A 26,034-nucleotide genomic window follows, 5' to 3' on the forward strand; every position below is an offset into this window, starting at 1 on the left:
TTTAAACTTTTCCTATTATTAATATATTATATTATTATTATTATTATATTATATTATAACATATACTAAAAAGCTTTTTTTAAAAAAAAAATTTAATGATTTTTTTTATTTTAGTTTGTTAATGTTTAATTTTTTTCTATTTAGTTATTAAATTTTTATGATACAGATTCCGGGTTTGACGAGTTAGCCCAATTAATTCTAGGTAACTCGTCAATTTTTTTTTTCTATTTAGTTATCAAACTTTCACGACACGAATCCAAGGTTTGATGAGTTAACCTACTTTGACGGTTTAGCCCAGTTGATTCAGATTTTTTTTCTTTTTTCTCATTAGTTTTTTCTTCCGATTTTATTTTTTAATATTGTATGCAGTCCACGGTAAAAAGATTGATGCCTTTAGTTTTTTTTTGCCTTTTTTTTCTTTTTATATCTTTCACTGTGAACTGCACAGTGCAGTCCACGGTGAAAAGACTGCTGTTTTTTTTTATTTTAATTAATTTTTTTACTTAGTTTGTTGATATTAAATGTTTTTCTATTTAGTTATCAAACTTTCATGACACTGATCTTAGGTTTGACAGGTTAACCCAGTTAATTTAGATTTTTTTTTCTTTTTCTTCATTAGTTTTTTTCTTCTTATAAGTTTTTTTTCTGTTATTTTTTCTTTTGAATTAATAATTTTTTATTTAATTTAGTTCATTAATATGAAATTTTTTTCTATTTAGTTATTGGTTGATGCCTTTTTTCTATTTAGTTATCTTAGGTTTGGCTAATTAGAGAAAAAAAAATTTTCTTTTTGCTTTTTTGCTGTTTTTATGCCTTTGACTGTGGACTGCACAATACAATCCACAGTGAAAAGGCTGATGCCTTTTGTTTGTTTTGGTTTTTTTTTTGTTTTTAATTATTTTTTTTGTTTAATTTAGGTTGTTAATGTTCAATTTTTTTCTATTTAGTTATCAAACTTTCATGATACGGATTTCGGGTTTGACGGGTTAACTTGGTTTGACGGGTTAACCTAATTAATTTTGGGTAACGGGTAACCCGTAATTTTTTTTATCTATTTAGTTATCAAACTTTCACGACACGAATTAAAAGTTTGATGGGTTAACCTGTTTTGAAGGATTAACCTAGTTAATTCATATTTTTTTCTTTTTCTTCATTAGTTTTTTTTTTCTTTCTGTTGGTTTTTTTTTCTATTTAATTATCACATTTTTATGATACGACCTTGCAGCCAGACCTATATCCAAGGCTATTATGTCTGGTATTGCAGCCACACCCACTTAAACTTGGGTCATGCAAGTTTAATATTATTATTAATATTATAAATATTACTCTTAGGTCAGGCGTTGTAGCCAAACCCAAGACTCCTGGGTATAGTTTTGTAGAAAAATCTAATATTTTTAGATCTTAATGTTTTTTTATATTTTTTTATATAAAAAAAATTGACCCGCGATATCTCGCGTTCATCTACTTAGTATATATACAAAACATAACTGAACGGATTGACAAAAATACTCGAGAAATTAAAGCAAATATAATGAATACAGATTTGATAAAGAAAGAAATCGAATTGAAGGAGTCAGCAGTCATGTGAGATGCCACCCCTTCAGCACACCAAACTCCTCGAGAATGGTAAATTAAGGTCGTAAGAGGAAGGAAAAGGTCAGGTCCAGATTGCATGCCCAAACCCAATTGTCGTTCACTCACTCCATTTCCTCCTCTCCTTTCCTGACATAAATTAACACGCCGGTGGCTCACATCCTTCGTTTCCCTTCCCTTTCCTAGTACTTGTAGTGTATTACAAACTAGGTTAGAGCAATCATATTAAAAAACTCAAACACAGAGCCAGAAGAAGAGAGCCTCCCTTTCAAACCCCACCATAGAAGACCTCAACAACAACAAAAATCCCTTCTTTCAAGCCTTTCACTCCTTAACCACTAGAGGAGACTCCCTCTAAACACTAATCTGCTCCCTCCCCAAGATCGCAAGCCAATCTTTTTATTTATATTAAAACAAAAAACAGAGCAATAAAAAGCAAAGCAGCAGTGCTCCCTCTCTCTCCAATGGAGGAGTGCATGAGAAAGCTAGCTCTATGGCACACTCGAACATTCAGTCCCGTTATGACTCACGAAGAGCTTGAGCCCATCATGATCACCATGGGCTTCGTGGGCCTCCCCCCTTCCTCCCCCTCCGCGTCTTCCTCGTGGAAGGTGTACGCTTACATGGCTAAGCCGCCTAATTACAAGTACCACTACGACCAAGCGGAGGAGCAGTCTGTAGCTCCGCTGCGGCCCAAGCTGCCTTACCCTAAGATAGATGGCCTCCACCTATACACTTACCAGGCTTTCATCGACGCCGTTAACTTCTACCTCGAGATGTCTGATATCTCCGACCTCTTCCACATTAGGTAAAAATATCAATTTATATCTATTCTTAATTTAATTTGATAGGTAATTCTCAATATTTCTTTATCCCCCTTTTTTATTCTATTATTTGATTTATGTATGCACAGAACCGCACGCTTTCTTTCCATGTATTTTATTTCTTTCTTTTTTCTGGTCAATGTCTACCATAACTACGTTCGGCATTGAGATTCGGTGCAAATTATACGGAGGCGCGTTGTTGTTGTTGTTCCCCTTTGGATTTCTCAGAGATTTTACTTGTCATGCGAAACAAATGGAATTTGATCAGTTAAATCACGCACCGACTGTTTGGTAGCTTTATTATAATTTCCAGTGAACTATTCAATGTAACGGTGTGCGTGTGTGTTTTGGATTATGTTTTTTGAAAATATTTTCTTTGCGTCAACACATTATTTAATATTTTCTTAAGTAAAATGTATTCTTAAAATGTATTTTTAAAGTAATCTAAGCTCTAAAACACATGTTTGTTTTTATATTTTAAAAGTATTTTTAAAAAGAATTTATTTTTTTATGTGTTTTAAATTAATATTTTTTTGATGTTTTCATATAATTTGAATAAATACAGTGATTTAAAAGTAAAATTTTAAAAATATATTATTTTTATATATTTTTAATTTCTAAATAATTTTTTTTTTTTAAAAATAACTTCACGCAAGTCCGTAAGACACTCACAATTTCAGTACAAGTTTTAAATTATTGGTCTTGATAATAGCATGACAATAACCAGTGTCGCTATAATAACAGGACTCCATATTTTTTGATTGTACAGGGGGATGCCGCTTTATCGGAATGTGGACAGAAGTAGAAAGTGGCGTCGAATGGAGGACGACGAGAGTGTGTTTGTTTACAGAGAGGGGACTCTTGAGCAAACAACATACCATCTTTATCATGCCGACAAGTCGGGCAATGAAGATGATTCTGTGCTTATTCGTGTCAAGGGCAAGAGTGCTCCTATCACCTGCATTGTCCCCCTGAAGGACATCATAGTAGCATGATTCCAATCACTGGTTGTTTTCAGTAGCATTCTTTGAAGTGACTAAACCCCTAAACTTAATTGTTTTGTTCTTCCGTTCACAACAAACTAGATGATCTTCTTTCCATTGTAAAAGTTCTATCCTTTCCTTGGCTCAGGACAGATCTGTACATTACATAAGTCCATGAAAGAAGATGATCTCACATCCTTCCTTCTACTGATTTGTTTTTTTAACGTTCCCGTCCCCTACCATTTGAAGTGTAACATGAGCCTTTCCAACTTCGTCTTCGGTCCAGCCTCCATCTGTGGGTTTGTTGTCCGTTCAGGGCCTCCTGCCCACGAAGTCACACTTGAATGCTGGATCCTTCTTGTTGGGGCTCGTATCAATGCCTGCGATGCTCTAACTTATAAAATCTAAATTCTGGCCCATTAACGATGTCCCCGGTCCCTCCCTCGAGAAAGAAAGGAGGACCGGCCCTATAGTATGGCACCGGTCGGTCGTACAGGCACCTGCGTGCTCATACTTCGTGGTGGTTCTCCATCTTTCGCTCGTAAAGCCAATAATCTCCAAATAGTTCATTGTTAGTCAATCAATCACGCTTCCCTTTCCCCTTTGGTTTCTTCTCAAAAGACGAGCCAAATTAAGTAAATAACACCACACCAGATGTGTGCAAGAAAATAGCAGGAGGTCCAGACCCTACTTAAAGAACTCTTTGGATTCTTCTTTCTTATTCCAAGGCTTTCCGCTCTCCGTGTCTGCCACATCCACAAAGCATTTAACCCTTCACCCTCCAGATGCAATCCCTAAAACCCTTTTTTGAGTTCCCATTCCCAGCTCGAAAAACACTCGAAGAAAAGAAGGCATCACTTTTGTCCATACTAGAAGAAAGCTACGCTTCGTCTCGGGCTTGCTGCATGCCCCCACATCTTGAACTAAGGTATCCATGGCTGGCTTTTTTGTCAAAGTTTCACAGTATCTACTATGGGGTGCCCATCTAACCAACAAAGCTAGCTTCATTTCAGCAAGGAGATTCAGGTCATTTCCCAGAGAAAAGGTGGCCTTTCTCTACACTCAAGGCCATAATTTCACAGGGTAGAAGAAAAGGGAGGGAACAAAATAAAAGAAAAGAACCTCGTCAAGTACAAACCAGACTTCTCATAGTCGTTTTTATATCAAATGGGTGCTCTAAAAGCCATTCTTCTCTACTTGATTATACACCAAACATGGAAGATCACAGCTGATGATGAGGAATGGAAGTCTGCTACTGCAACATACGTTAAGGAGACAAGTGGATCCATCATTGTAGGTAATTTTCTGGCAACTGTTCCGACTAAATCTGAAACTTTCTGTTTCAACTCATAATGGTGCTTCATATTTCACAAAAGATTCAGTTTTGATTGCAAAGAGTAAACTACCATTGTTTAATGTTGCAGAAGGTGCTTGTGGGTATGGGGACCTTCACAGGGCCACCTATGGAAAATACAGTGCTGGACTAAGTAGCATGCTGTTCAACAGAGGGAGTACCTGTGGGGCTTGCTTCGAGGTCAGATGTGTAGACCACATCTTATGGTGCCTGCAGGGTAGCCCCTCCGTCATTCTCACTGCAACAGATTTCTGCCCTCCAAATTACGGGCTTTCATCGGATTATGGTGGCTGGTGTAATTTCCCCAAAGAACACTTTGACATGTCAGAAGCGGCATTTGCTGAAATCGCAGAGAAAAAGGCTGATGTTGTGCCAGTTCAACACAGAAGGTATCACCAATCAATGTACAATTACTTGGTCACATGAGTCAAATGAGTATAGGCCTCTCTATTTCCTAACTCCTTGGCTGGGCGAACATTGTTTATGCCAATTTTTGTAGGGTGAAGTGTGATAGAAGGGGTGGGCTAAGATTCACAATGAGTGGAAATTTTCACTTTTATCAAGTACTCATCAGCAATGTGGGATTGGATGGTGAGGTGATTGCTGTGAAAGTGAAGGGATCAAGAACAGCGTGGATACCTATGGCAAGAAACTGGGGACAAAACTGGCAATCCAATATCAACCTTATTGGACAGCCTCTATCTTTCGAGGTGACTACCAGCAGCAGAAGAACACTCACATCTTACAATGTTGCACCAGCAAACTGGCAATTTGGCCAGATATTTGAAGGCAAGCAATTCTAGTATGAGAGGCTTTTAGAGTCGGGCATAGGTTCACGCTTCCATTTGCTTTCTCCAAGCTATGCGAAGAAGTAGGTACTTGGTCAAACGGAGGTAAGAAAGTCGGAGAGGAAAGTTGGGAAAAATAGGAATACAAGGTCCCAGTTATGTCTCTTTACCTGCTTTTATTGAGTAGAAAGTTAACAACTCGTGAAATGTGTAATTACTGAAACGTTAAGGTTTATGTTCACTTCAAAAGTCAAAAGAAAAGGTTAAGATATGTATCTCTTACCATGACTTCTCTACCAGGCAATCCTTGCTTTATGAACTAAGCTGTGCTTTGAGATTTGCTACTTTGATTCTACAAGAATGATTATCAATTAAGCACAGCTGTGAAATTCAACAATGATGGAAGCTTTCTCATCAAATGCGACTGCTAGTATGTAATGCAGGGGAAATCAGAGAGAAACATTTGTTTCATGTCCAAAACTACAGAGGCTCAATATTGAAAACTGAGCTAAGTAAAGCATAACCAAAGATGGTGAATTTATGCTGTTGCAAATATGACATGGCTAGAACAAGTTGCTGAACCCTTCTGAGCAAGTGAGCTACCAGCTAAATACATTTCCACCTTCAATCCATTTAGGAGAAAATAGAAACATGTGTCCACTGAATCGTGCTCTTCACATTTCCAGTTAGTTAAATGGTTTGTTTTTGTAAGGGTAATCATAGAAAAGGAGACAACATAGATAACAAAAGAAAGAAAATCAACCACATCAACTTTCATACTAAAGTAAAAGGAGAGTAAAGGAAATGGCTTGTTCTAGTTTCTACTGCATATATAATACAACTACAACAGGACCGACAAAATTAAACAAAGCAGCAAAAGAAAAACACAAGCTATTGGTAATGAGAGAAGGGATGGATCATTAAGATGTATTAAATGAAGAAACAATATACCATCTTGGCAGTTGGCATGGCAAAACTGGTGTTAGCAAAATGAAGTTGAACACGCATTCCATTCCAGGGTACTGTACTGCTGATGAATCAACCAGTTCAAAACCTGAATGTTTGATCTATCTCAACTTGCTATCCCTTCCTCCTCCGCCTCAAAATCGAGGGATTCACCATAAAACTTGTAAGCATCCTGCCTTACAACAACCGAAAGCTCGAATTCGCCAATCGACTCTAAACCTTTCACAAGTAATTTAAACGTGGACCTATCAGGTTCACACCCTACTACAACAGACTTCATCCATTCATAGCACTCCATAACAAGTCCACCCAGCTTAAAACTGATCAGAGTTGCCAACAGTTGATTAAATTCATCTGTTTTAAACTGTAAATCACCTGTAATTTCACTCTCCAGGTACCTAAAAAGAAGTTGAACCTCTTCAATGAATCCATTGCTAGCCATTACTTGAATCATGTCATTATACAACAACACCTTTGGCTTGTACCAGTGCTCCACTCGAATATCCTCAAAAACCTGAAATAAAATAAATAAAATAAAATCAGGATATAATTATATTGTAAATAAAACTAATAATTGTGATATTTGACCTTGAGAGCCAAGAGGCAGTGGTTCTGGCGGAGGAGTTCGCGAAGAACTGCAGTCATGTCGAACTTCAACAATCGGCTGAATTTAGAACGGAAGACTTGGTCAAGCAGCGACTTGTCGTTGTTGTAAGCTAGTTTTAAGGCTTGTATTGTTTGGATGGCTTCGATGCTGAGGTTTCTACCTTTCTGGAGCGGCTTTCGATTTAGGCTTCTAACACTAGCAGCAGCTCTTATTGTTCTATTCATTGGACGAAGAATTGTTTGTGTTGTTGTTGGTGTCCATGGGTTTTTAAGGAAATGGAAACTACTAATAGTTTGTGTCGTCGTCGTCATCGCCGTCTTTCGAGTTAATCCTCTTCCTCTTCCTGCACGAAGATGATGATGATGAGAGTAATTAATTATTCGCTACTCCATCGGAATGGTGTATGAATAAGGTTATCATTTTCGTTTTTGATAAGTGTTCTGTTTTTCAATTGCAATAAAATGTTTTAGTTTTGAATTGTTTTTACATACTGTTTCGAGATTATACTGTTTATATATATATATATATATATATATATATATATATATATATATATATATATATATATAAAATAAATATAATTTAAATTTAAGATAAATTAATTATAAATTATACAATACAAACATAATGCCAAATAAATATAATTTTAAATTTTAAAATATTCATAAATAGTCAAGATTAAATAGGTTTTTAACTTAAAGTAATTTAACTTAAATAAAATATCAAAATATTATGAAAATAAAATGTTTTAACACAAATATTTTAAATATAAAGTTAGGTTAATGTTATCAAGGCTAATAGAATCTAAAGCATTCCTTGTTTTACTCAAATTCCTACAAAGTATAAACATGAAAAAAACAACATGAATATAAACCATATATATTAGTGATAAATCTAATTTTAAAAAATTAATATCATTGTTATTGAAAATAGTAATGAAAAAGAGTTTTTTTTTATAATTGGATGGTTTAATTAATTAAATTGAACAAGGTTCAATTTGATTCAATGGCTTTTCAAGAATGGAACGGAACATGTGGAATGAAACCGAAACGTTCCGGGCGGAATTTAGCCGAAAAATCCGGAACGGACCGAGATTTAAAATGAGATGAAATTTGTTCCGTTTTGTTCTGTTTTTTGAATTGGTATGGAATGTTTCAGTCATTCCGGACGAAACAGAATGGAATTAACAACCTTGGTATGAATGCTGCTAGTATTTCAAGATTGAACGTCGTCGTTTCGGCTTCACTTCTTTCTTTTCTCTTCTTTTTTGAGAATGGTGAGGGGGTGCCTAAAATATTTTAAAAGTAATCTTTAAAAATAAGAAGTATTGAATTTTATTCGAAAAATCCGAAACAGCATGTAATAAAATAAATGTTTAAGACTACTCAAGTTATACTAGTTATTTGATATAGGATTTTATATTTTTTAATAAAAAAATATAAATATTTTTTCAACGTGTTTTTTAATATAAAAAAATCATAAGCGTAAATAGAAAATTTTATACATGCATTTAATTAAATAAATCAATAAGTAACCATATCAATTGATGAAAAAAATTAACGATAACTAAAGACAAAACTAAATAAATCAAGAGATTGATTTAAATCAAGATATTTGATCTCACAATAAAGACAATTTACCTGGTTATATTTAATGATATTATTTATTAAAATTAATTTTTATTTAATTATATGATAATAAAAATAAACACACACGTTAAATTAATTGAATAAAATAAAAAATAAAAAAAATATTATGCAAGATTGCACATTTTAAAAATATTATCCAAAGATAAATATTTTTATTTTTAAAAATAAAGTTTATTTATATAAAACATAAAAAAATTGAATTATAATAATTTATTCAAGAAAATAATTATATATATATAATAATTAAAAAATAATCACTATTAGAAAGATGCTAGATGAACAATCTATAAAACAAAATAGAGAGAGGATGAGTATTGATTTAAATAGAAAATAAAAAAAATCATTTAAAAAAATACATATTAAAAATATGCATAAAAATTAAAATAAAAAAAGATTAAGTTTTGATGAGGCTAGCAAATCAGGCCAGCATGTTTGACCAATTTAGAAAGTATAAGCGCGTTGATCTATAAAGACATGTTCATTTGAGAGGGCCTTTGTTTTTTTAACCTTGTAATGTTGTCTGCTCCATAAAAAATTTGAAAGAAAAATAATGTCAGGTGACGCCTCACTAGCTTTTCCCTATATTTTGTTTATGGTAGTGGTTAAAAAATCAACGTCGGTGGTTTTTTTACATAGAATATTTCAATTCATTTTTTACACCAAATACTTGTAAAAATATCCTAAATATCTTGATAAATTTTTATATAAGCTTAAATAGCCCATAAATCCATCAAATAAACCAAAATTAACCCAGAACAAAAACATTTATCAAGCTCATAAATGTTATATCATGAAGGGTGTGAGGCAAAGAACACATAAAAAAATTATCATCGAATGAAATCCATTAACATTAAAATCGATATTTTCGTAGTCGAGATAAAATTTATAATATCAAAAGAATTAATATTAATGTGTTTTTTTTACCCAATTTTAAAACCATCACCTATATTTCCATGTTTTTTTCACTTTGATTTTTTTAATCTTGTTATTTCTCAATAAATTTAAAGTAATTGTCCTTTAATTTAGCCACAAGATAGTGAACCCATAAGAAAAAAAAAATTGAGAATTACAATGAAAATAAAATAAAATTGATCCACTGTAAAATGTGAGAGGCTATGATACAATTCTCTACGGCAATTCAAAAGACTTTTAGAGTTTTCTATAATTATATTAAATATTATACTATACTTTAAAAGGTGTAGGAAAAACACTATGTATTTACTATAAACATAGATTATTGTATTATGGACAACATTGTAGTATTAGAAGGCGTTGCCTTTGCTATTTTTTAGGTATAAAATATTGCTGCGGTCTAGCTTTGCAGCCAAACCCAATAGCATTTGGGTCTAACTCAATGCCTTTAGGTCCTGGTGACAACAAGACTCAATACTAAGAAAAAAAAAAAATCAATTCAATCTAACTTCAAATAAAAAAAATTATTGTCAAAATTCATTAATTTAATTTTTCTTTGTCATATATAAAAAAAAGAAGAAATAGCTGAGGGTAAAAGTGGTACATAAAAAATAGCTGAGGGTAAACAAATTTTATCTCCTGAAATTTTTTAAGTGACAGTTGTTTTAGCATATGTTAATAATAATAATAAAAATATCATTATTCTAAAAACAAATTAATAATAACAAGAAAAAAGAAATAGCTGAGGGTAAAAGCGGTACATAAGCAGCCGGAAGGAGATGTCCTCTCTGTTATCTCGTGTTCCGTGGATCATCAATCCATCATCAGCAGAAGGACTAAAAAGTAATGGCGAATAGTATCATAGCAGGGACGCCATGGATGAGAATCAGGGTTATCCCTGAAATTTCGTTTCCCATTCTACGTTCTTCATCCTCCCTTTACAACCACAAAGTCTCTTTCCTTTTTCCAACTAGAAGACGATTTTCAGTCTCTGCCATTGCTAGTACTGAAAAAGAACAGGTTAGAGTCCGTTTTGCTCCCTCGCCTACTGGAAACCTCCATGTTGGTGGTGCTAGAACTGCTCTCTTTAATTATCTCTTTGCTAGGTGAACTGGCTTCCTTCCCTTTTCTTCTTTTTTATTTAATTTAATTATTTGTTTGTTTGCAAGTTGAGTGGATGAAATGGGTTATCACTTTTTTTTTTTGGTTTTAGGTCTAAAGGTGGGAAATTTGTGTTGAGGATTGAGGATACTGACTTGGAGAGGTCGACTAAAGAATCCGAGGAGGCAGTGCTTCGGGATCTTTCTTGGCTTGGTCTTGACTGGGATGAAGGTAATTGATGCAATTATACCTGTAACTGTGGTTTTTTTTTTTCAAATGAATCTCATTTGCCTAAGCATCCATGTTTTAATTGGTAGTCTTACGTTGCCACTTGTGTTTTTCTTTTTCATTCTATGGCACCTGTCAATTGTGGAACATCTGATTAAATTCTCAGAACTCTTATCCTGTAATTGTTTCATAGGTCCTGGGGTTGGTGGAGACTATGGTCCATATCGGCAATCAGAGAGGAATTCTCTCTATAAGCAGCATGCTGAGAAACTTGTAGAATCTGGTCATGTTTATCGCTGCTTCTGCTCTAATGAGGTAGCTATTGTTCCTTATCTGTGAGAATCTGTATTTTGTAGTGCTTTTCTCCTTGTCAATGCTTATCTAGTCTCGAGTATTACTATTTGCTCATAAAATGGAGCATGGAATGGAAAGATCTCGTGTAATAAACTTTAATAAAAAGTTAGAGATCTGATGCAATTAAGTCTCATCTGATCTGTTCTTGGGATGGTGATTAAAAAATAGTAAGGCCAAAGACAAAAAGCTATGATCTTTTGATGGTTTGACACAATATGTGCTCAACTAATAGATTTGTGCTATAATTTCTCGCCAGGAACTTGAGCAAATGAAGGAGATTGCAAAATTGAAGCAACTGCCTCCAGTATACACAGGAAAGTGGGCTAATGCAATGGATGATGAAGTACAGGAAGAGCTGGCAAAGGGAACTCCATACACTTATAGATTTCGTGTGCCTAAGGAAGGGCGTTTGACAATTAATGATCTTATTCGGGGCGAGGTAAGTTTAATCAATCTTCTATTTTGATGGTCTTACCATTGCCATCTAATTTATATATGTACCTGAGAATGATTATAATTGCATTTTTGTGTCTGCATGACTTAGCAATAAAGAGAAAGGGGTGGAAGGTTGAGGTTACCACTCGAGTTTTTATTGCTGGATTGACAAATTGGGCATGCCTAGCATCATTCAAGATTGCCAATTCCTTTTTTTAATGAAATTCTTAGTTTTATGGGCTTCTAACTTTATTTGATAGTGTCTTGAAGGTTAGTTGGAATTATGACACACTTGGAGATTTTGTGATCATGAGGAGCAATGGACAACCTGTGTACAACTTTTGTGTCACTGTTGATGATGCTACCATGGCTATCTCACATGTTATCAGGTGATTATTTTAGCTGATCAAAATTTTTGAAGATAATATAATTATATATGTGCTTATATTTGTCTAGCTTACTGCATTCCGGGCCCCAATGTTTTGTTTGTGGGTTCTGTCTGGCATATTTTGTCATCTTACTGTTAACTCTTGAATTTCAGAGCTGAAGAGCATTTACCAAATACTCTCAGGCAAGCACTAATATACAAGGTATCATTGTGTACCATCTTGAATGTACAGAAATGATTCTTTCATTGCCTTAAGGCAACCCATCTTCTTTGAATAATGTGGGGCCTATCTATTGAATTTTGTCACAGGCCCTTGGATTCCCCATGCCTCACTTTGCACATGTTTCTTTAATTCTTGCACCTGATAGAAGTAAATTATCAAAACGACATGGTGCAACTTCAGTGGGTCAGGTATCTATTGGTCACTGCTGCTTATCTTCGTTTCTTTGGTTATTGCTTGGGTATAATATGTGGACATTAATTCTTCGATCTCATGGGCTCATTGTTTTTTTTTTTTTTTTTGTTTATCTGAAACAATTACCTTTAACAGTATAGGGAGATGGGTTATCTGCCCCGGGCAATGGTGAATTACTTGGCACTTTTAGGTTGGGGTGATGGAACAGAAAATGAATTTTTTACCCTTGAGCAACTTGGTCAGTGATTTCATCACATATCATTCTATGAAACTGTCTTGCATGTAGTTTTTTTTGGTGTATTTCATAACAGTATCTTACTTGAACTTCAATTAACAGTTGAAAAATTCTCAATTGGTCGTGTTAACAAAAGCGGCGCTGTTTTTGATTCTACCAAGTTGAGGTAAGCATGTCACTTCAGTTGCTATAAAACTAGAGCATGTACTTCTCTACTTTGGCTAGGATGCCCTGATTATGTTGCATGCCCTTGGAAGTGGCTTCTAAATTGCGTGCATGTTGTTGTATTTCCCTTTGGATTCTGGAATAATTTTGATTTCCAGGTTTCACTTTGGATACTGTCTGTTCCATGTCTTTTTTTCCCCCCTGGGAAGATTGATGAATTGCAGAGCAGTTAGAAATATAGCCCTTTTGTGAAGCAGTGAAATGTTAAGCAAGCAAGCTAACCCTGTATATCTCTATAAACTAAAGGTGGATGAATGGCCAGCATTTAAGAGCACTTCCATCAGATAAACTGAACAAACTTGTTGGTGAACGCTGGAAAAGCAGTGGCATTCTCGTAGAGTCAGAAGGACCATTTATAGAAGTAAGACATGCGTTCTACTGCTATAAATAAATTCCCATAAACATTTATAGCCTGTGTTAGCTGAATGCTGGTCTTATGAAGATTGGTTTAAGTGGCACTTCTCTTCAACTTCAGTGTTACCTGGAAATATCTGTCATTGATCAATTGTTGCAGTCACAGCATGGAATTTAAGCAAAATGTATTAGCTGAATTGCCATACAAATGAAAGATGCTGTCACAAATTAAGTATGTTATAAAATGAGATATGAACGGGATACTATTTTTCTAAATCTGTAGAGCTGTTTCGCCATGCTCAAGTTTCCCACTCCTCACATGAACTTCCCCTTATGACGACTCTGCATTTTAGTCATGTATAGGAAAGTGTATGATAGTAATGGCATAATTTTGTGCATGCAGGAGGCAGTTCTGCTTCTCAAGGATGGGATTGAGCTGGTAACTGATTCAGACAAAGTGCTCTCAAATTTGCTATCATATCCCTTACATGCTACTTTATCAAGGTGATTCTCGAACTTCCCACTCTTAAACATTACACATTTATCATTCTATTTGCCAATAGTCATAACTTTCTGGTCTGAATTTTTTTTGTAATTGGGCGCGTGGCTTGCTGGTCTCATCAACTTACTTTTATGCATCATCATTCTCCCGAAGGACAGAGACTGGAGATATTGTCAACTGTAGGTCTTGAAAAGGCTTTTGAGATTGTATTATATTTGGGCAACTGGGCTAAGTAACTCTTTGTTGCTCTGTAAGTTCATGAAAGGTGTTCATGAACATATGTGGTGACCTGTAGATTGATGGTATCTCATAAGTAAATCGGGACAGGATTATTTGTATGTTTCAACAAAAGCTTTTAAAAAAATTTGGTTGCACTCATGTCTGGGCTCACTCGAGGTAAGGATGAATGTCCTAAAATCCATCATGGTAGCTTTTGAGTTGCATCCAAGTGTGGAACAGGAGTTGGTTGATAAGTTTTTTGGTTGATGATTTCATCAAGTTCATCATGGGATTATTAGCTGGCGTTGATTTCTTATATGGTATCATTGTAGTAATAGTTAACTAACTTTATTTGCGTTGTCTGCAGTCCTGAAGGTAAAGTTATGATACAAAATAAGCTTTCTGAGGTCTCATCCGGGTTGTTAGCTGCATATGACAGTGGCGAACTCCTTAATGCCCTGGAAGAAGGCCATTCTGGTTGGCAGAAGTGGGTAAAGAATTTTGGAAAAACAATGAAGCTGAAGGTGTGCTCTAATTGAATATTCAGCTTTCATCTTACCTGTTATTTTATGTAATTATGTCTCTGAAGATAAACACTATTTGTTTCCCATCTTTATGTTAGGGGAAATCTCTTTTCATGCCTCTCCGAGTGTTGCTAACTGGAAAACTCCACGGTCCTGACATGGGCTCTAGCATAATCCTGCTCCATCAAGCTGGAACTGGGGATATGGTTTCTTCCCAAGCTGAGTTTGTGACATTGAAGGAGAGGTTTGGAGTACTGAGGGAAATAGACTGGGAAGCACTGAACAAGGATCAACCTCCTTTGGAACCCGCAGCTATAGCAGCAAATTGAGAATCCCCAGTTTTGATCTGCGAATTTTGAACTCAATTCTTTAGATGCTTAAAAACCTTACCATGTTTGAGTGAACGATGTGTATTGAAAATGAGTGCGACGAGAAGAAATCTGTGTGTTTAATTGAGAAACGAACATCCATTTGTTAGGGTTTGTTTGGCAGTGTGGTTGCGGTTGCTTTTCAAATAACTTTTCGTGCCAAAATGCATGTCAATGATTTTTTTTATTTTTTAAAAATCATTTTTGACATCAGCACATCAAAATGATTTGAAAACACTAAAAACATATTAATTTCAAGTTAATAAAAAAATAAAAAATTTTCAAATTTTGTCAAAAGCGCTTTTGAAACGCAGAAACAAACAGGGCCTTAATGATCCAATAATGCTCACGAGCGTTCATTCATTAGAGATCCCAATTCTTTTGCCATGATTACGAAAAGATGTGCTCGCTAATGCACAATCTGCCAACAATAGCTGCAGCAGCACCACCTATGACTGCCAGGAGTAATAGTAATCCTCAGTCAAGGTGTCCGAATCCAGGTCTGTGGAATCCCAGTTGGCGGTAAAGGAATGCTGATGAACAGAGGAGGATGGACACGCAGTTACCGAGCTCAATATCAATAAGAAGTAAGCAGGGTGCATAAACGTGTAATTTTGATACGAAGGTAGGAGGAGGGCAGTAGTTCCGGGTGTCCCTGCACCAGTCACGACAAGCACCGTGCACTTGTCGTCAGCATGCATTGGAGAGAGGCTACTTGATGACAAAATGATGGAAGGAAAAATGATTGGCATGCCATGGATTACTTCGGTGGTTCCCTCTTCTAATAAACAACAGCGACGAATGCTTACTATATTTAACTTCGTGGGCACGTGATAAACCCACAACAACAAATATTTAACTTAGTGGGCACGTCACACGTGTTTTTATGAATACGATTTTAATTTATAGACAGATTTTAATTTCCCAATTTCTCGGCTCGGCCCTTCATCAAATCCGTAATTAATCAATCAGCTCCTCCTCCTCCTCCTCCTCCATCCCACCGTCTTCTCTTCTTCACCCAAATTCATTTCAATTCAAATATCTCTCTCCCTACAACGAAAACATGTAGTGGTAGTAGTATTACTTCTAGATCTGCATCTCTCAAATGAATAAATAAAGCACTTCGTCATCACTTTTTATCACCAAAATGTCAGCTTCACAAAACCTAGGCGGTCCTTCTAGCTGCGGTCGTGCCTTGGGCCCTTGTCTCGACAAGATCGTTAAAAACGCCGCCTGGAGGAAGCACTCCCACCTCGTTTCCTCCTGCAAATCTGTCCTCGACAAGCTCGAATCACTCCCCGCCGATTCTATTTCTATTTCTATTTCTAGTTCACACTCTCCTCTCTTCTCCCTCTCCCCTTCCGATGCCAATCTCGTTCTCAATCCCATTCTTCTAGCCTTAGACTCTGCTTACCCCAAGGTCGTCGATCCCGCACTCGAATGCCTTTTCAAATTGTTTTCCTCTGGCCTTATCCGAGGTGAGATCAATCATACCCCCTCGAGTCTCATCATTTTGAAGATAATTGAGAGTGTTTGTAAGGTTTGTGGTATTGGCGACGAAGCTGTTGAGCTTTCTGTGCTCAGAGTTTTGCTAGCTGCTGTTCGATCTCCTTGTGTTTTGATTCGCGGTGAATGTTTAGTGCATATTGTTAGAACTTGTTATAATGTTTATCTTGGTGGGTTGAATGGGACCAATCAGATCTGTGCCAAATCGGTACTTGCACAGATTTTGCTTGTTGTTTTTACTAGAGTGGAGGAGGATTCTATGGATGTTAATGTTAAAACGGTTTCTGTTGGTGAATTGTTACAGTTTACTGATAAGAATTTGAATGAAGGGAGTTCTATTCATTTCTGTCAGAATTTTGTTAATGAGGTCATGGCAGCGAGTGAAGGGGTTCCTGATGATAAGTTGTTGCTGCACAATCAACCGTCTGATGAACTCCGAAATGGTAGTGCCGGTGCTGGCGATGATGATGATAAAATAGCTGAAGGGGATCATAAAAGTGAATTAAGCATTAAGGAAGCAAACGGTGAAGCTGATACGGATATTGGTGTGGGTGTTAGTGGCGGTGGTGAAGTTGGGGGGAGTAAGATTAGGGAAGATGGGTTTCTTCTCTTTAGGAATATTTGCAAATTGTCAATGAAGTTCTCATCTCAGGAGACCCCAGATGATCAAATTCTTTTGAGAGGGAAGATTTTATCTCTTGAGTTGCTTAAGGTGATCATGGACAATGGAGGTCCAATTTGGCGAAGTAATGAAAGGCAAGTCACGAATACATTCTTTCACAGTTTTTTGAACTCCAGCCATAACGCATATATCATTATTGTCTACTGATAGCTATGAAATTTTATTTCAATGTAGAAAGCCCTTGCTGTTTTCTATTTTGGTTCATTTTATTTTAATTTTTAATTCCTGTCTTACAAATTCTATATGGTTTTTCTATGAATATTTTGAATATATTGCTCCGATTTTTCCATCATGAGCTGTAAATGAACTATTTTTTGGCACCATTTTCATGTTCTTTTTTCTTTGGTGAAGAGTATAACATTTTCTTCTATTTGGTACAGGTTTCTCAACACTATTAAGCAATTCCTATGCTTGTCACTAATAAAGAACACTGCATTGTCAGTTATGGCTATTTTCCAGCTTCAGTGCTCCATTTTTATGATGTTGTTAGTTAAATTCAGATCTGGATTGAAGGAAGAAATTGGGATATTCTTTCCCATGCTTGTCCTTCGAGTACTTGAGAATGTTAACCAGCCTAGCTTCTTACAGAAAATGACTGTCCTGAATTTTGTGGACAAAATCAGCCAGGATTCCCAGATCATTGTTGATATTTTCATAAACTATGACTGCGATGTGGATGCTCCAAACCTATACGAAAGGTATTACATATGCATCTGTTATTACTCATGTCTTAGTTGCAATTTATATGCATCTGTTCAGGTAGTTGTGAAACTTGAATGGTTAAATGCTTGTAAATTTTCAGAAGACAAGGATAGTGTAGTTTGTATATGAATCAGTCATCTTATGCTATGATGGGCCTATAATTTTATGAGATCTCTTTAATTGATATTGGAAAGCCTCATTTGGTGGATTCTCTCTCTTGTTTGTAGACAAACCATGTCTTTTATTTTGGCTATTATCTCTATTGTCATTTCTTTATGTCATGTATTCTTAAAAAATGTATTAAAACACTTATAATTCCATCAGATATTTACAGGATTGTCAATGGTCTTCTGAAAACTGCTCTAGGACCACCTCCTGGTTCAACAACAACTTTGTCCTCGGTTCAGGATATTACTTTTAGGCATGAATCTGTGAAATGCTTGGTTAGCATCATCAGGTCAATGGGTGCTTGGATGGATCAAAAGTTGAGAACTGGAGATTCTTATCTGCCTAAGAGCTCTGAAAGTTCTACTTCAACCGAGAATCATTCAACTCTGAATGGAGAAGATGCAGGTGCCTCTGATTATGATTTGCATTCAGAAGTGAACTCTGAAATGTCTGATGCTGCTACCCTTGAACAACGACGGGCATATAAAATTGAACTCCAGGTTGGCATTTTTTTATCCTTTTGCAAGGGATGGCCATATGTGGTATAGGGTACTGATATTTAACTGGTTGCTCTTTTATTAGTATCATATAGGTATACTTCTTGTGCCACCATTTTTTTTCCTGCCTTGTCACACTTTATAAGAAATGGGCCTGCCTAACCCTTTGGTGACAAATTTACCGTGTTAAATGCAGAAAGGTATCTCCATATTCAATAGGAAACCTTCCAAGGGCATCGAGTTTCTGATAAATGCCAAAAAAGTTGGCGGTTCTCCTGAAGAAGTTGCCACCTTCCTGAAAAACACTACTGGCTTGAATGAAACTGTGATTGGTGACTATTTGGGCGAGAGGGATGAGTTTTGTTTGAGAGTTATGCATGCTTATGTAGACTCATTCAACTTTAAAGAAATGGATTTTGGTGAAGCAATAAGGTTTTTCTTACGGGGCTTCAGGTTACCTGGAGAGGCACAGAAGATTGATCGTATCATGGAAAAGTTTGCTGAGCGCTATTGTAAATGCAATCCAAATTCATTTACCAGTGCAGATACTGCTTATGTTCTTGCGTACTCTGTGATAATGCTCAACACTGATGCACATAACAGCATGGTGAAGGATAAGGTTTGCTTGCAAAACCCCTTCCCTTTTATCTCTGGCCACTGTCATGACTAGTGAATTTTGCTTTTCAACCTCCTTTTTATGATAAGTTGATAAAAGTTGTGCTTTGGCTTCGGTCCTGATAGTTATTCCACACTCCAGGATGATTTTCAGACAATTTTCAACGTTTTGGTTTGTTGAATCAGTAGATTAGACTTGATGATAAATAATTCAGGATGTGTGTAATAACATTACCTTTTTTGTAATGGTAAATCATCTTCACAGTTAATTTCCTTGTCATTTTTTTGTGACTTTGAAAATTATTAAAAATGCAAATGGAGAAATATAAAGCACATAATAACAAATTCTAGTAAAATATAAAGCACATGTTAAAAAATTGTCTACAGCAGGGCATTGTATTGTCAATTATGCATAAATGAATGTAGATTTGATTTTGACTATCTTCTAACTTCTGTTCTGAAACTGGTGCCATCCAGATGAGCAAGGCTGATTTTATTCGGAACAACAGAGGAATTGATGATGGCAAGGATTTGCCTGAAGAGTATCTGGGCACTCTCTATGATCAAATTGTGAAAAATGAAATTAAGATGAGTGCTGATTCTTCAGTTCCTCAAAGCAAGCAGGCAAACAGCTTAAATAAGCTATTAGGTTTGGATGGTATACTCAATCTAGTTACTGGGAAGCAGACTGAGGAAAAGGCATTGGGTGCAAATGGGCTTCTTATCAGGCGTATCCAAGAGCAGTTTAAAGCAAAGTCAGGAAAATCAGGGTAAGCTATGTTACAACGTGTTTCATGGTTGATTGTTTCTAGAGTAAATTACTTATTCCTGGGGTTTTTGAATGTGATTATAGGCTAATACTTAATGTTTGAAAACCTATACCTTAGTCCCATGACTCTTGGTGACCTTTGTTTCATTAAAACATCTCTTGTTATTTTTTAATCCCCGATGGGCCACTTGGCAATCTAAAATCTTAGAGAAAAAACAAGATAGTGGGGTTTTCAAGAAAACCAAAGTGTTTTTACTCTCAATGGGAGACAAACGGTTTGAAGGGTAATGGCGGCTAGTAGTAATGCAGAGGATCCATTAACCAGGCTCGAATTATGGTGAGGGGTTTGTGGGACTGGAGGATGGTTTAATCTTTGCCTGATTTGGATAATTTTGACCTTCTCCTTCTCTCGTGCTTGCGCTTGCTAAATCTTGGGTAAATTAGTTAACTGTGATGGAATTAGCCAACAGAGGGCACGGTAAATTTCTTATGTAAACTAATATCTATGATATGGTAATAAACAGAGAATGATTATCATATACCTTACTCTGAAGGGACAGTTTTCTTCATCTGGCTGCGTTCTTTTTTCCAATTTGGGCTGTGTCAATCTTACCTGAGCTGTCACAAATTATAAAAGACATGTTAGTTACATTGCAGTCCTTGTATAAAAAAATAATAGTTTGATTCTCATGTTGCAGGTCTATTTATCATGTTGTAACAGATGCAGCAATTCTGAGGTTTATGGTTGAGGTCTGCTGGGGTCCCATGCTTGCTGCATTTAGCGTGACTCTTGATCAGAGTGATGATAGGCTTGCTACTTCTCAGTGCTTACAGGGGTTTCAATGTGCTGTGCATGTTACTGCAGTCATGGGTATGCAGACCCAGAGAGATGCTTTTGTTACATCTGTGGCGAAGTTTACCTACCTCCACTGTGCTGCAGATATGAAGCTAAAAAATGTAGATGCTGTGAAGGTGAGCATTTTTAATGTGATCTCCAGATCATTATCAAGAGCTGGATTCCCGAACCAGAACCACCACCACACACACGCACAACCCTGAAGAAATTTTTTTCATAACTGCATATAACTGGTCATACAGAAAGAGTGATGCCTTAAATGGATTGGATTGATCTAGTTACTTCAGTACAAGTCAAAAAGCTGCGCTGTATATTCATCAGGCTTCATGTATTTGATGTCAATTTCTGTATGAAGTCATTTACATTTTCTACTTTTTTATGCATTATCTTTTATTGCATGCAGGCAATAATATCAATTGCCATTGAAGATGGCAACAATCTTCAGGATGCTTGGGAGCATATCTTAACTTGCCTCTCCCGTGTTGAGCATCTGCAACTGCTTGGAGAAGGTGCACCACCTGATGCCTCTTATTTGACTCCATCTAATGGTGAAACAGATGAAAAAGCACTGAAGTCAATGGGTTATCCTTCTCTAAAGAAAAAGGGAACTCTCCAGAATCCAGCCGTAATGGCTGTTGTTAGAGGGGGTTCATATGATAGCACCACTGTTGGAGCCAATTCTCCAGGACTTGTAACTCCAGGGCAAATTATTAACCTCATTTCAAATTTGAATTTGCTCGACCAGATTGGGAATTTTGAATTGAACCATGTGTTTGCTAATAGCCAAAGGTTGAACAGTGAAGCAATAGTAGCTTTTGTGAAAGCTCTTTGCAAAGTTTCAATATCTGAGTTGCAGTCTCCAACAGATCCTCGTGTGTTTAGCCTCACAAAAATCGTAGAAATTGCGTAAGAACTTTCTCCCTTTCCTTTTGAGTATTTTATTGCCACGTGAAGTTCCATGAGGATCTGTATGAAAGACATTATGTTTTTTTCCTTTTGCAGGCATTATAATATGAACCGCATCAGATTAGTTTGGTCCCGCATATGGAATGTTCTTTCTGATTTTTTTGTATCAGTTGGCTTGTCAGAAAATCTCTCTGTTGCAATTTTTGTGATGGATTCTCTTAGACAACTTGCTATGAAATTTTTAGAGCGTGAGGAGTTGGCAAATTACAACTTCCAGAATGAATTTTTGAGGCCATTTGTGATTGTTATGCAGAAAAGCAGCTCTACAGAGATCAGGGAATTAATAGTTAGGTGTATTTCGCAGATGGTCCTTAGTCGTGTCAGTAATGTGAAATCTGGGTGGAAAAGTGTTTTTATGGTATGGTAGCATTTGTTTTTATTTTCTAAATTGTCTAATTCTTTTAACTTTTAAAATGCTTGATCGGAGGGCAATTCTTTTTTCTAATTGTTCCATTGATGCCATGATATTCTTTTCTCAGGTTTTTACTGTTGCTGCATCTGACGAGCGTAAGAATGTTGTCCTGTTGGCTTTTGAGACAATGGAAAAAATAGTCCGGGAATATTTTCCTTATATAACTGAGACAGAGAGGACAACTTTCACTGACTGTGTTAGATGCCTCACCACCTTCACAAATAGCAGGTTTAATAGTGATGTGAGCCTCAATGCAATTGCATTTCTCCGATTCTGTGCTCTGAAACTTGCAGATGGAGGACTTATTTGCAATGTAAAGAGCAGGGTTGATGATCTATCCATCCCAATAGTAGATGAGGTTGCTTTAGATGTAGAAAATCATAGCAACAAAGATGATCACGCGTCCTTTTGGATTCCTTTGCTAACAGGTAACCTTCTTTCAAGGAAAGACTTGCCATATGCTGCTTGACACTTCTGCATGCCAATAATGTCATGAAAATGTGAATGGCTGAGCTCAACATTCATTTTTGGCTCCCATGCGTATAATTAAATTATATTATATAGCCAGCCATGTTCACAGAACACCTGCACCTTATTATGCTTTGAAGTTATCCCACCCCCACCACCACAACAAAAAAAGCATCCATGAAATTTAGAAGTTACTGTTGTTGGATGTACATCCAGGAATTGTATTCTTTATTTTTTTTCCTGCCATTGTGTTGTGTTCTTTCAACCCCATGTGACAATTCATGCATGTATTGATAAGTTTTTAAGCACCCTAGGTACAGATCATATGAAAATGAATTATGCGACATACCCTTTCAATTGCTCCTCATTACATGTAGGGAAATGGGAATAAGCTGATCTTATTTATAACCATCAAGCAGAAGATGGGAGGGCAGCTATCTTGTTTGTGCATGAATAGATACATGAATCTGTTGTTTGGACGCATAACTCATTTTATGAAGAATTGCAGGCCTCTTCTGTTGTAAGTTCTAAATGTCTCGTCATTACGGTTGCAGGGTTATCAAAATTAGCATCTGATCCCAGATCAGCTGTTCGAAAGAGTGCTCTAGAAGTCTTATTTAACATTCTCAATGACCACGGCCATCTTTTTTCACGCTCATTTTGGATCACTGTTTTCAATTCTGTTATTTTCCCCATATTCAGTGGTGTCAGTGACAAGAAAGATGTTAAAGATCAGGATTCGTCAACTTCAGCATCGCCTCATACAGAAAGAAGTACATGGGATTCTGAAACTTCTGCTGTTGCTGTCCAGTGTCTGGTAGACCTATTTGTCAGCTTTTTCAATGTGATTAGGTCTCAACTACAAAGCATAGTATCTATATTGATGGGATTTGTTAGGAGTCCTGTTAAGGGTCCTGCTAGCACTGGGGTTGCTTCACTGTTGCGTTTAGCAGGTGAACTGGGCAGCAGGATTTCAGAAGATGAATGGAGAGAGATTTTTCTAGCGCTGAAAGAGGCTGCTGCATCATTGTTACCAGGTTTCATGAAGGTCTTAAGAATCATGGATGACATTGAGATGCCCGAAAGCCCTAACCTTTATGCGGATGTGGATGCGCCTTCTGATCATGGCTTCACAAATGATGATCTTCCGGATGACAATCTGCAAACTGCAGCATATGTGATCTCAAGAGTGAAGAGTCATATTGCTGTGCAGCTACTTATTGTGCAGGTTCTCTCTCTCTCTCACTCTCGCTCTCTTACACACACAGACAAAAAACTTGCCTGCGTACAAATTATGCTTTTGCACTCTACATTTGATGTCCATGCATCCATGTACGCATTGCAAAAAATATATATCTCACGTCAAAAGGTTAAAAATACACGATGCATATTTTTGTGTGTGTGTGTGTGTGTGTGTGTGTGTGTGTGGAAAGAGAGACGTAGTTACCCAATTTTCTGAAAGATGCCAATGATCAGCATGCAACTTTAATCTTCATGAATTTTACTGGCTCTGGTAGAAATTTCCATTTTGTTTACTTTTTTTTCTCTTTTTTCTGTTAATGTTATTATTTTAGATGTTTTGGTATAAACTGCATGCTTTGTTCGTCCAGGGCTTAACTAGGGATGTTCATGGTCCGGTTTTGGCCCAAAAAACCAACTGAACCGGTAGTTGTTATTTTTGAAAAATTACACCCCATACCAAACTGAAAACCGGTTCAAACCGAACCAAGTTGACTCACCCCTCTTGGACTTCCGGTCATCTTCTCTTCCCCCATTGGTTGAGCCTTACATGAAATAATTAGGTAAATCACAGGAAGGGGAGAGAGAGAGAGAGAGAGAAAGAGGGTAGGGGGTGGCGGCTGAAACAAAAATTAAAAAAGGAAAAAAAAGTGTCTTAGGTTCAGTTAAGTTTCTATTTATACCCCTTTTATTTTTAGTTGGGTCAAATTCGGTTGAACCCGTTCAATTGGTTTCAGCTTTGTGAAACCAAAACTGAACCGGACCGAGTGATTTTTTCTGTTTTTAAATTGGTTTCTTTGGTTTTTTATTTTGGTTTGGTTTTTTCGGTTATTTTTTCCCGGTTTTCTTGGTTAGTTTTTTTGAACACCCCTAGCTATATCATATCTTGTAGAAGTACCGAAAGATGGGAATTTTACAACTTCTTCACAAGATTCCCTATTGTATCCTGTCTTCTTTCTAAAACTCAGTATTGTCTGACATTTATTATTTTTTTTGCTTTGGTGGCATTTTACTTGCCATTATTTTGCAAACAGCCCTTCGCAGTCACTGCCATTTAGATTTCACCAACAGTGTGGTAGACTGGTAGCCTGACCCGTGGACTGTTTTTCATGCACAAAGATCACAATAGACCATCGGTTATATTAATTTTATTTTTATTTTTTATCATATCAGGTTGTAAGTGATTTATACAAAGCGAACCGGCAATTCTTGTCAGCAGCCAATGTCAGAATCCTTGTTGATATATTTACCTCAATAGCATCACATGCCCACCAACTGAATTCCGAGACAAACCTGCTGAAGAAACTGCAGAAAGGATGCTCTATAGCGGGGATCTCTGATCCTCCAATGGTGCATTTTGAGAATGAGTCCTACGAGAATTACCTTGACTTCCTCCAAGATTTGCTCAAGGATAATCCATCCATGTCCGAGGCGTTGAGCATAGAAGAGCAACTCGCAGCGGTGTGTGAAGAGATATTGCAGATTTATCTGAACTGTACTGCTGGGTCGGAGGCTGTGCAGCAAAACAAGACGGTGATGCACTGGAATCTTCCTTTAGGTTCGGCCAAGAAGGAAGAGGTGGCAGCAAGGACGAGTTTGCTTTTGTCAGCTTTGCGGGTACTGAATGATTTAGAAAGGGATTCCTTTAGGGGCCATGCCCGACAATTCTTTCCTTTGTTGGTAGATCTTGTACGGTGTGAGCATAACTCAGGAGAAGTTCAGCGTATTCTAAGCAATATTTTCCTATCATGTATAGGCACCATTATAATGTGATGACGAATCATTATGGTGCTTGCACGCTGATGTATGCCGTCGTCATCAAATCACAGTTTTGATCTCTCTAACAAATCTATAATGATATTCTTTTTTTTTTCTTCTATATATAATTTTTTTGTTCTGGTTTTAGTGGATTAATATTAAATTAATTTTTTTTTAGTGTTGCATGGAGGATTTGATGAGCTGTTGTATTTTTCTTAAAGAATTATTTTAAAAATAACTGAAGGACAGAAAACGGGCATTGTCAACCCGATCGGCTTAACAAGTTGCTCATAAGATCTTGTTCCTCTATTTTCCCAGCCCCACAATCCTTACTGTGCGCTTCTCTTGCGTGTTTGAATGCTCTGGTGTCAC

At 36.5% G+C, this 26,034-nt stretch overlaps 5 protein-coding genes across 11 annotated transcripts; 4 read left to right on the forward strand and 1 right to left on the reverse strand.

The window, feature by feature from the left end:
• Window positions 1-1,547: 1,547 nt before the first annotated feature.
• Window positions 1,548-3,607, forward strand: LOC7463356 (uncharacterized). Its single transcript, XM_002313537.4, has 2 exons — window positions 1,548-2,401; window positions 3,187-3,607. Exons 1-2 carry the CDS (start codon window positions 2,058-2,060, stop codon window positions 3,410-3,412), a joined length of 570 nt encoding a protein of 189 aa, XP_002313573.2. The 5' UTR covers window positions 1,548-2,057; the 3' UTR covers window positions 3,413-3,607.
• Window positions 3,608-4,386: 779 nt separating this feature from the next.
• Window positions 4,387-7,555, reverse strand: LOC7463355 (protein THYLAKOID ASSEMBLY 8, chloroplastic). Of its 3 annotated transcripts, XR_002983804.2 has the most exons (4): window positions 7,097-7,555; window positions 6,494-7,022; window positions 5,826-5,894; window positions 4,387-5,712 (listed from the first exon to the last, which is right to left on the reverse strand). XR_002983804.2 is itself a non-coding variant. In XM_002312756.4 (2 exons), the coding sequence occupies exons 1-2, from the start codon at window positions 7,424-7,426 to the stop codon at window positions 6,615-6,617; spliced, it is 738 nt and encodes a 245-aa protein (XP_002312792.3). In that variant the 5' UTR covers window positions 7,427-7,555; the 3' UTR covers window positions 6,296-6,614. The 3 variants fall into 3 exon arrangements, 1 of the variants encoding a protein (XP_002312792.3); XR_002983803.2 differs by having other exon boundaries at window positions 4,387-5,894; XM_002312756.4 differs by lacking the exons at window positions 4,387-5,712; window positions 5,826-5,894 and having other exon boundaries at window positions 6,296-7,022.
• LOC7481679 (expansin-A20) lies at window positions 4,557-5,824 on the forward strand. Its single transcript, XM_002313536.4, has 3 exons — window positions 4,557-4,697; window positions 4,825-5,143; window positions 5,254-5,824. Exons 1-3 carry the CDS (start codon window positions 4,568-4,570, stop codon window positions 5,555-5,557), a joined length of 753 nt encoding a protein of 250 aa, XP_002313572.1. The 5' UTR covers window positions 4,557-4,567; the 3' UTR covers window positions 5,558-5,824.
• Window positions 7,556-10,445: 2,890 nt separating the features above from the next.
• LOC7463354 (glutamate--tRNA ligase, chloroplastic/mitochondrial) lies at window positions 10,446-15,133 on the forward strand. Of its 3 annotated transcripts, none has more exons than XR_008060177.1 (14): window positions 10,446-10,782; window positions 10,890-11,008; window positions 11,199-11,320; window positions 11,616-11,798; window positions 12,065-12,183; window positions 12,336-12,384; window positions 12,492-12,593; window positions 12,733-12,835; window positions 12,935-12,998; window positions 13,304-13,418; window positions 13,815-13,915; window positions 14,067-14,092; window positions 14,500-14,656; window positions 14,755-14,903. XR_008060177.1 is itself a non-coding variant. In XM_024608681.2 (14 exons), the coding sequence occupies exons 1-14, from the start codon at window positions 10,523-10,525 to the stop codon at window positions 14,983-14,985; spliced, it is 1,746 nt and encodes a 581-aa protein (XP_024464449.2). In that variant the 5' UTR covers window positions 10,448-10,522; the 3' UTR covers window positions 14,986-15,133. The 3 variants fall into 3 exon arrangements, 2 of the variants coding, with proteins under 2 accessions (XP_024464449.2, XP_002313571.4); XM_024608681.2 differs by having other exon boundaries at window positions 10,448-10,782; window positions 14,072-14,092; window positions 14,755-15,133; XM_002313535.4 differs by lacking the exon at window positions 14,067-14,092 and having other exon boundaries at window positions 10,451-10,782; window positions 14,755-15,133.
• Window positions 15,134-15,923: 790 nt separating this feature from the next.
• On the forward strand, window positions 15,924-25,809 carry LOC7463353 (brefeldin A-inhibited guanine nucleotide-exchange protein 1). Of its 3 annotated transcripts, XM_024608679.2 has the most exons (11): window positions 15,939-17,286; window positions 17,593-17,910; window positions 18,249-18,582; window positions 18,776-19,198; window positions 19,672-19,964; window positions 20,662-20,935; window positions 21,223-21,725; window positions 21,822-22,143; window positions 22,265-22,625; window positions 23,220-23,893; window positions 25,078-25,809. In XM_024608679.2, exons 1-11 carry the CDS (start codon window positions 16,172-16,174, stop codon window positions 25,675-25,677), a joined length of 5,217 nt encoding a protein of 1,738 aa, XP_024464447.2. In that variant the 5' UTR covers window positions 15,939-16,171; the 3' UTR covers window positions 25,678-25,809. The 3 variants fall into 3 exon arrangements, with proteins under 3 accessions (XP_052311942.1, XP_024464447.2, XP_024464448.2); XM_052455982.1 differs by lacking the exons at window positions 23,220-23,893; window positions 25,078-25,809 and adding an exon at window positions 23,043-23,202 and having other exon boundaries at window positions 15,924-17,286; XM_024608680.2 differs by lacking the exon at window positions 15,939-17,286 and having other exon boundaries at window positions 17,729-17,910; window positions 18,239-18,582.
• The last annotated feature ends 225 nt before the right edge of the window (window positions 25,810-26,034 follow it).

Source organism: Populus trichocarpa, chromosome 9 (genome assembly GCF_000002775.5).
Source record: "Populus trichocarpa isolate Nisqually-1 chromosome 9, P.trichocarpa_v4.1, whole genome shotgun sequence".
Lineage (NCBI taxonomy): Eukaryota > Viridiplantae > Streptophyta > Magnoliopsida > Malpighiales > Salicaceae > Populus > Populus trichocarpa.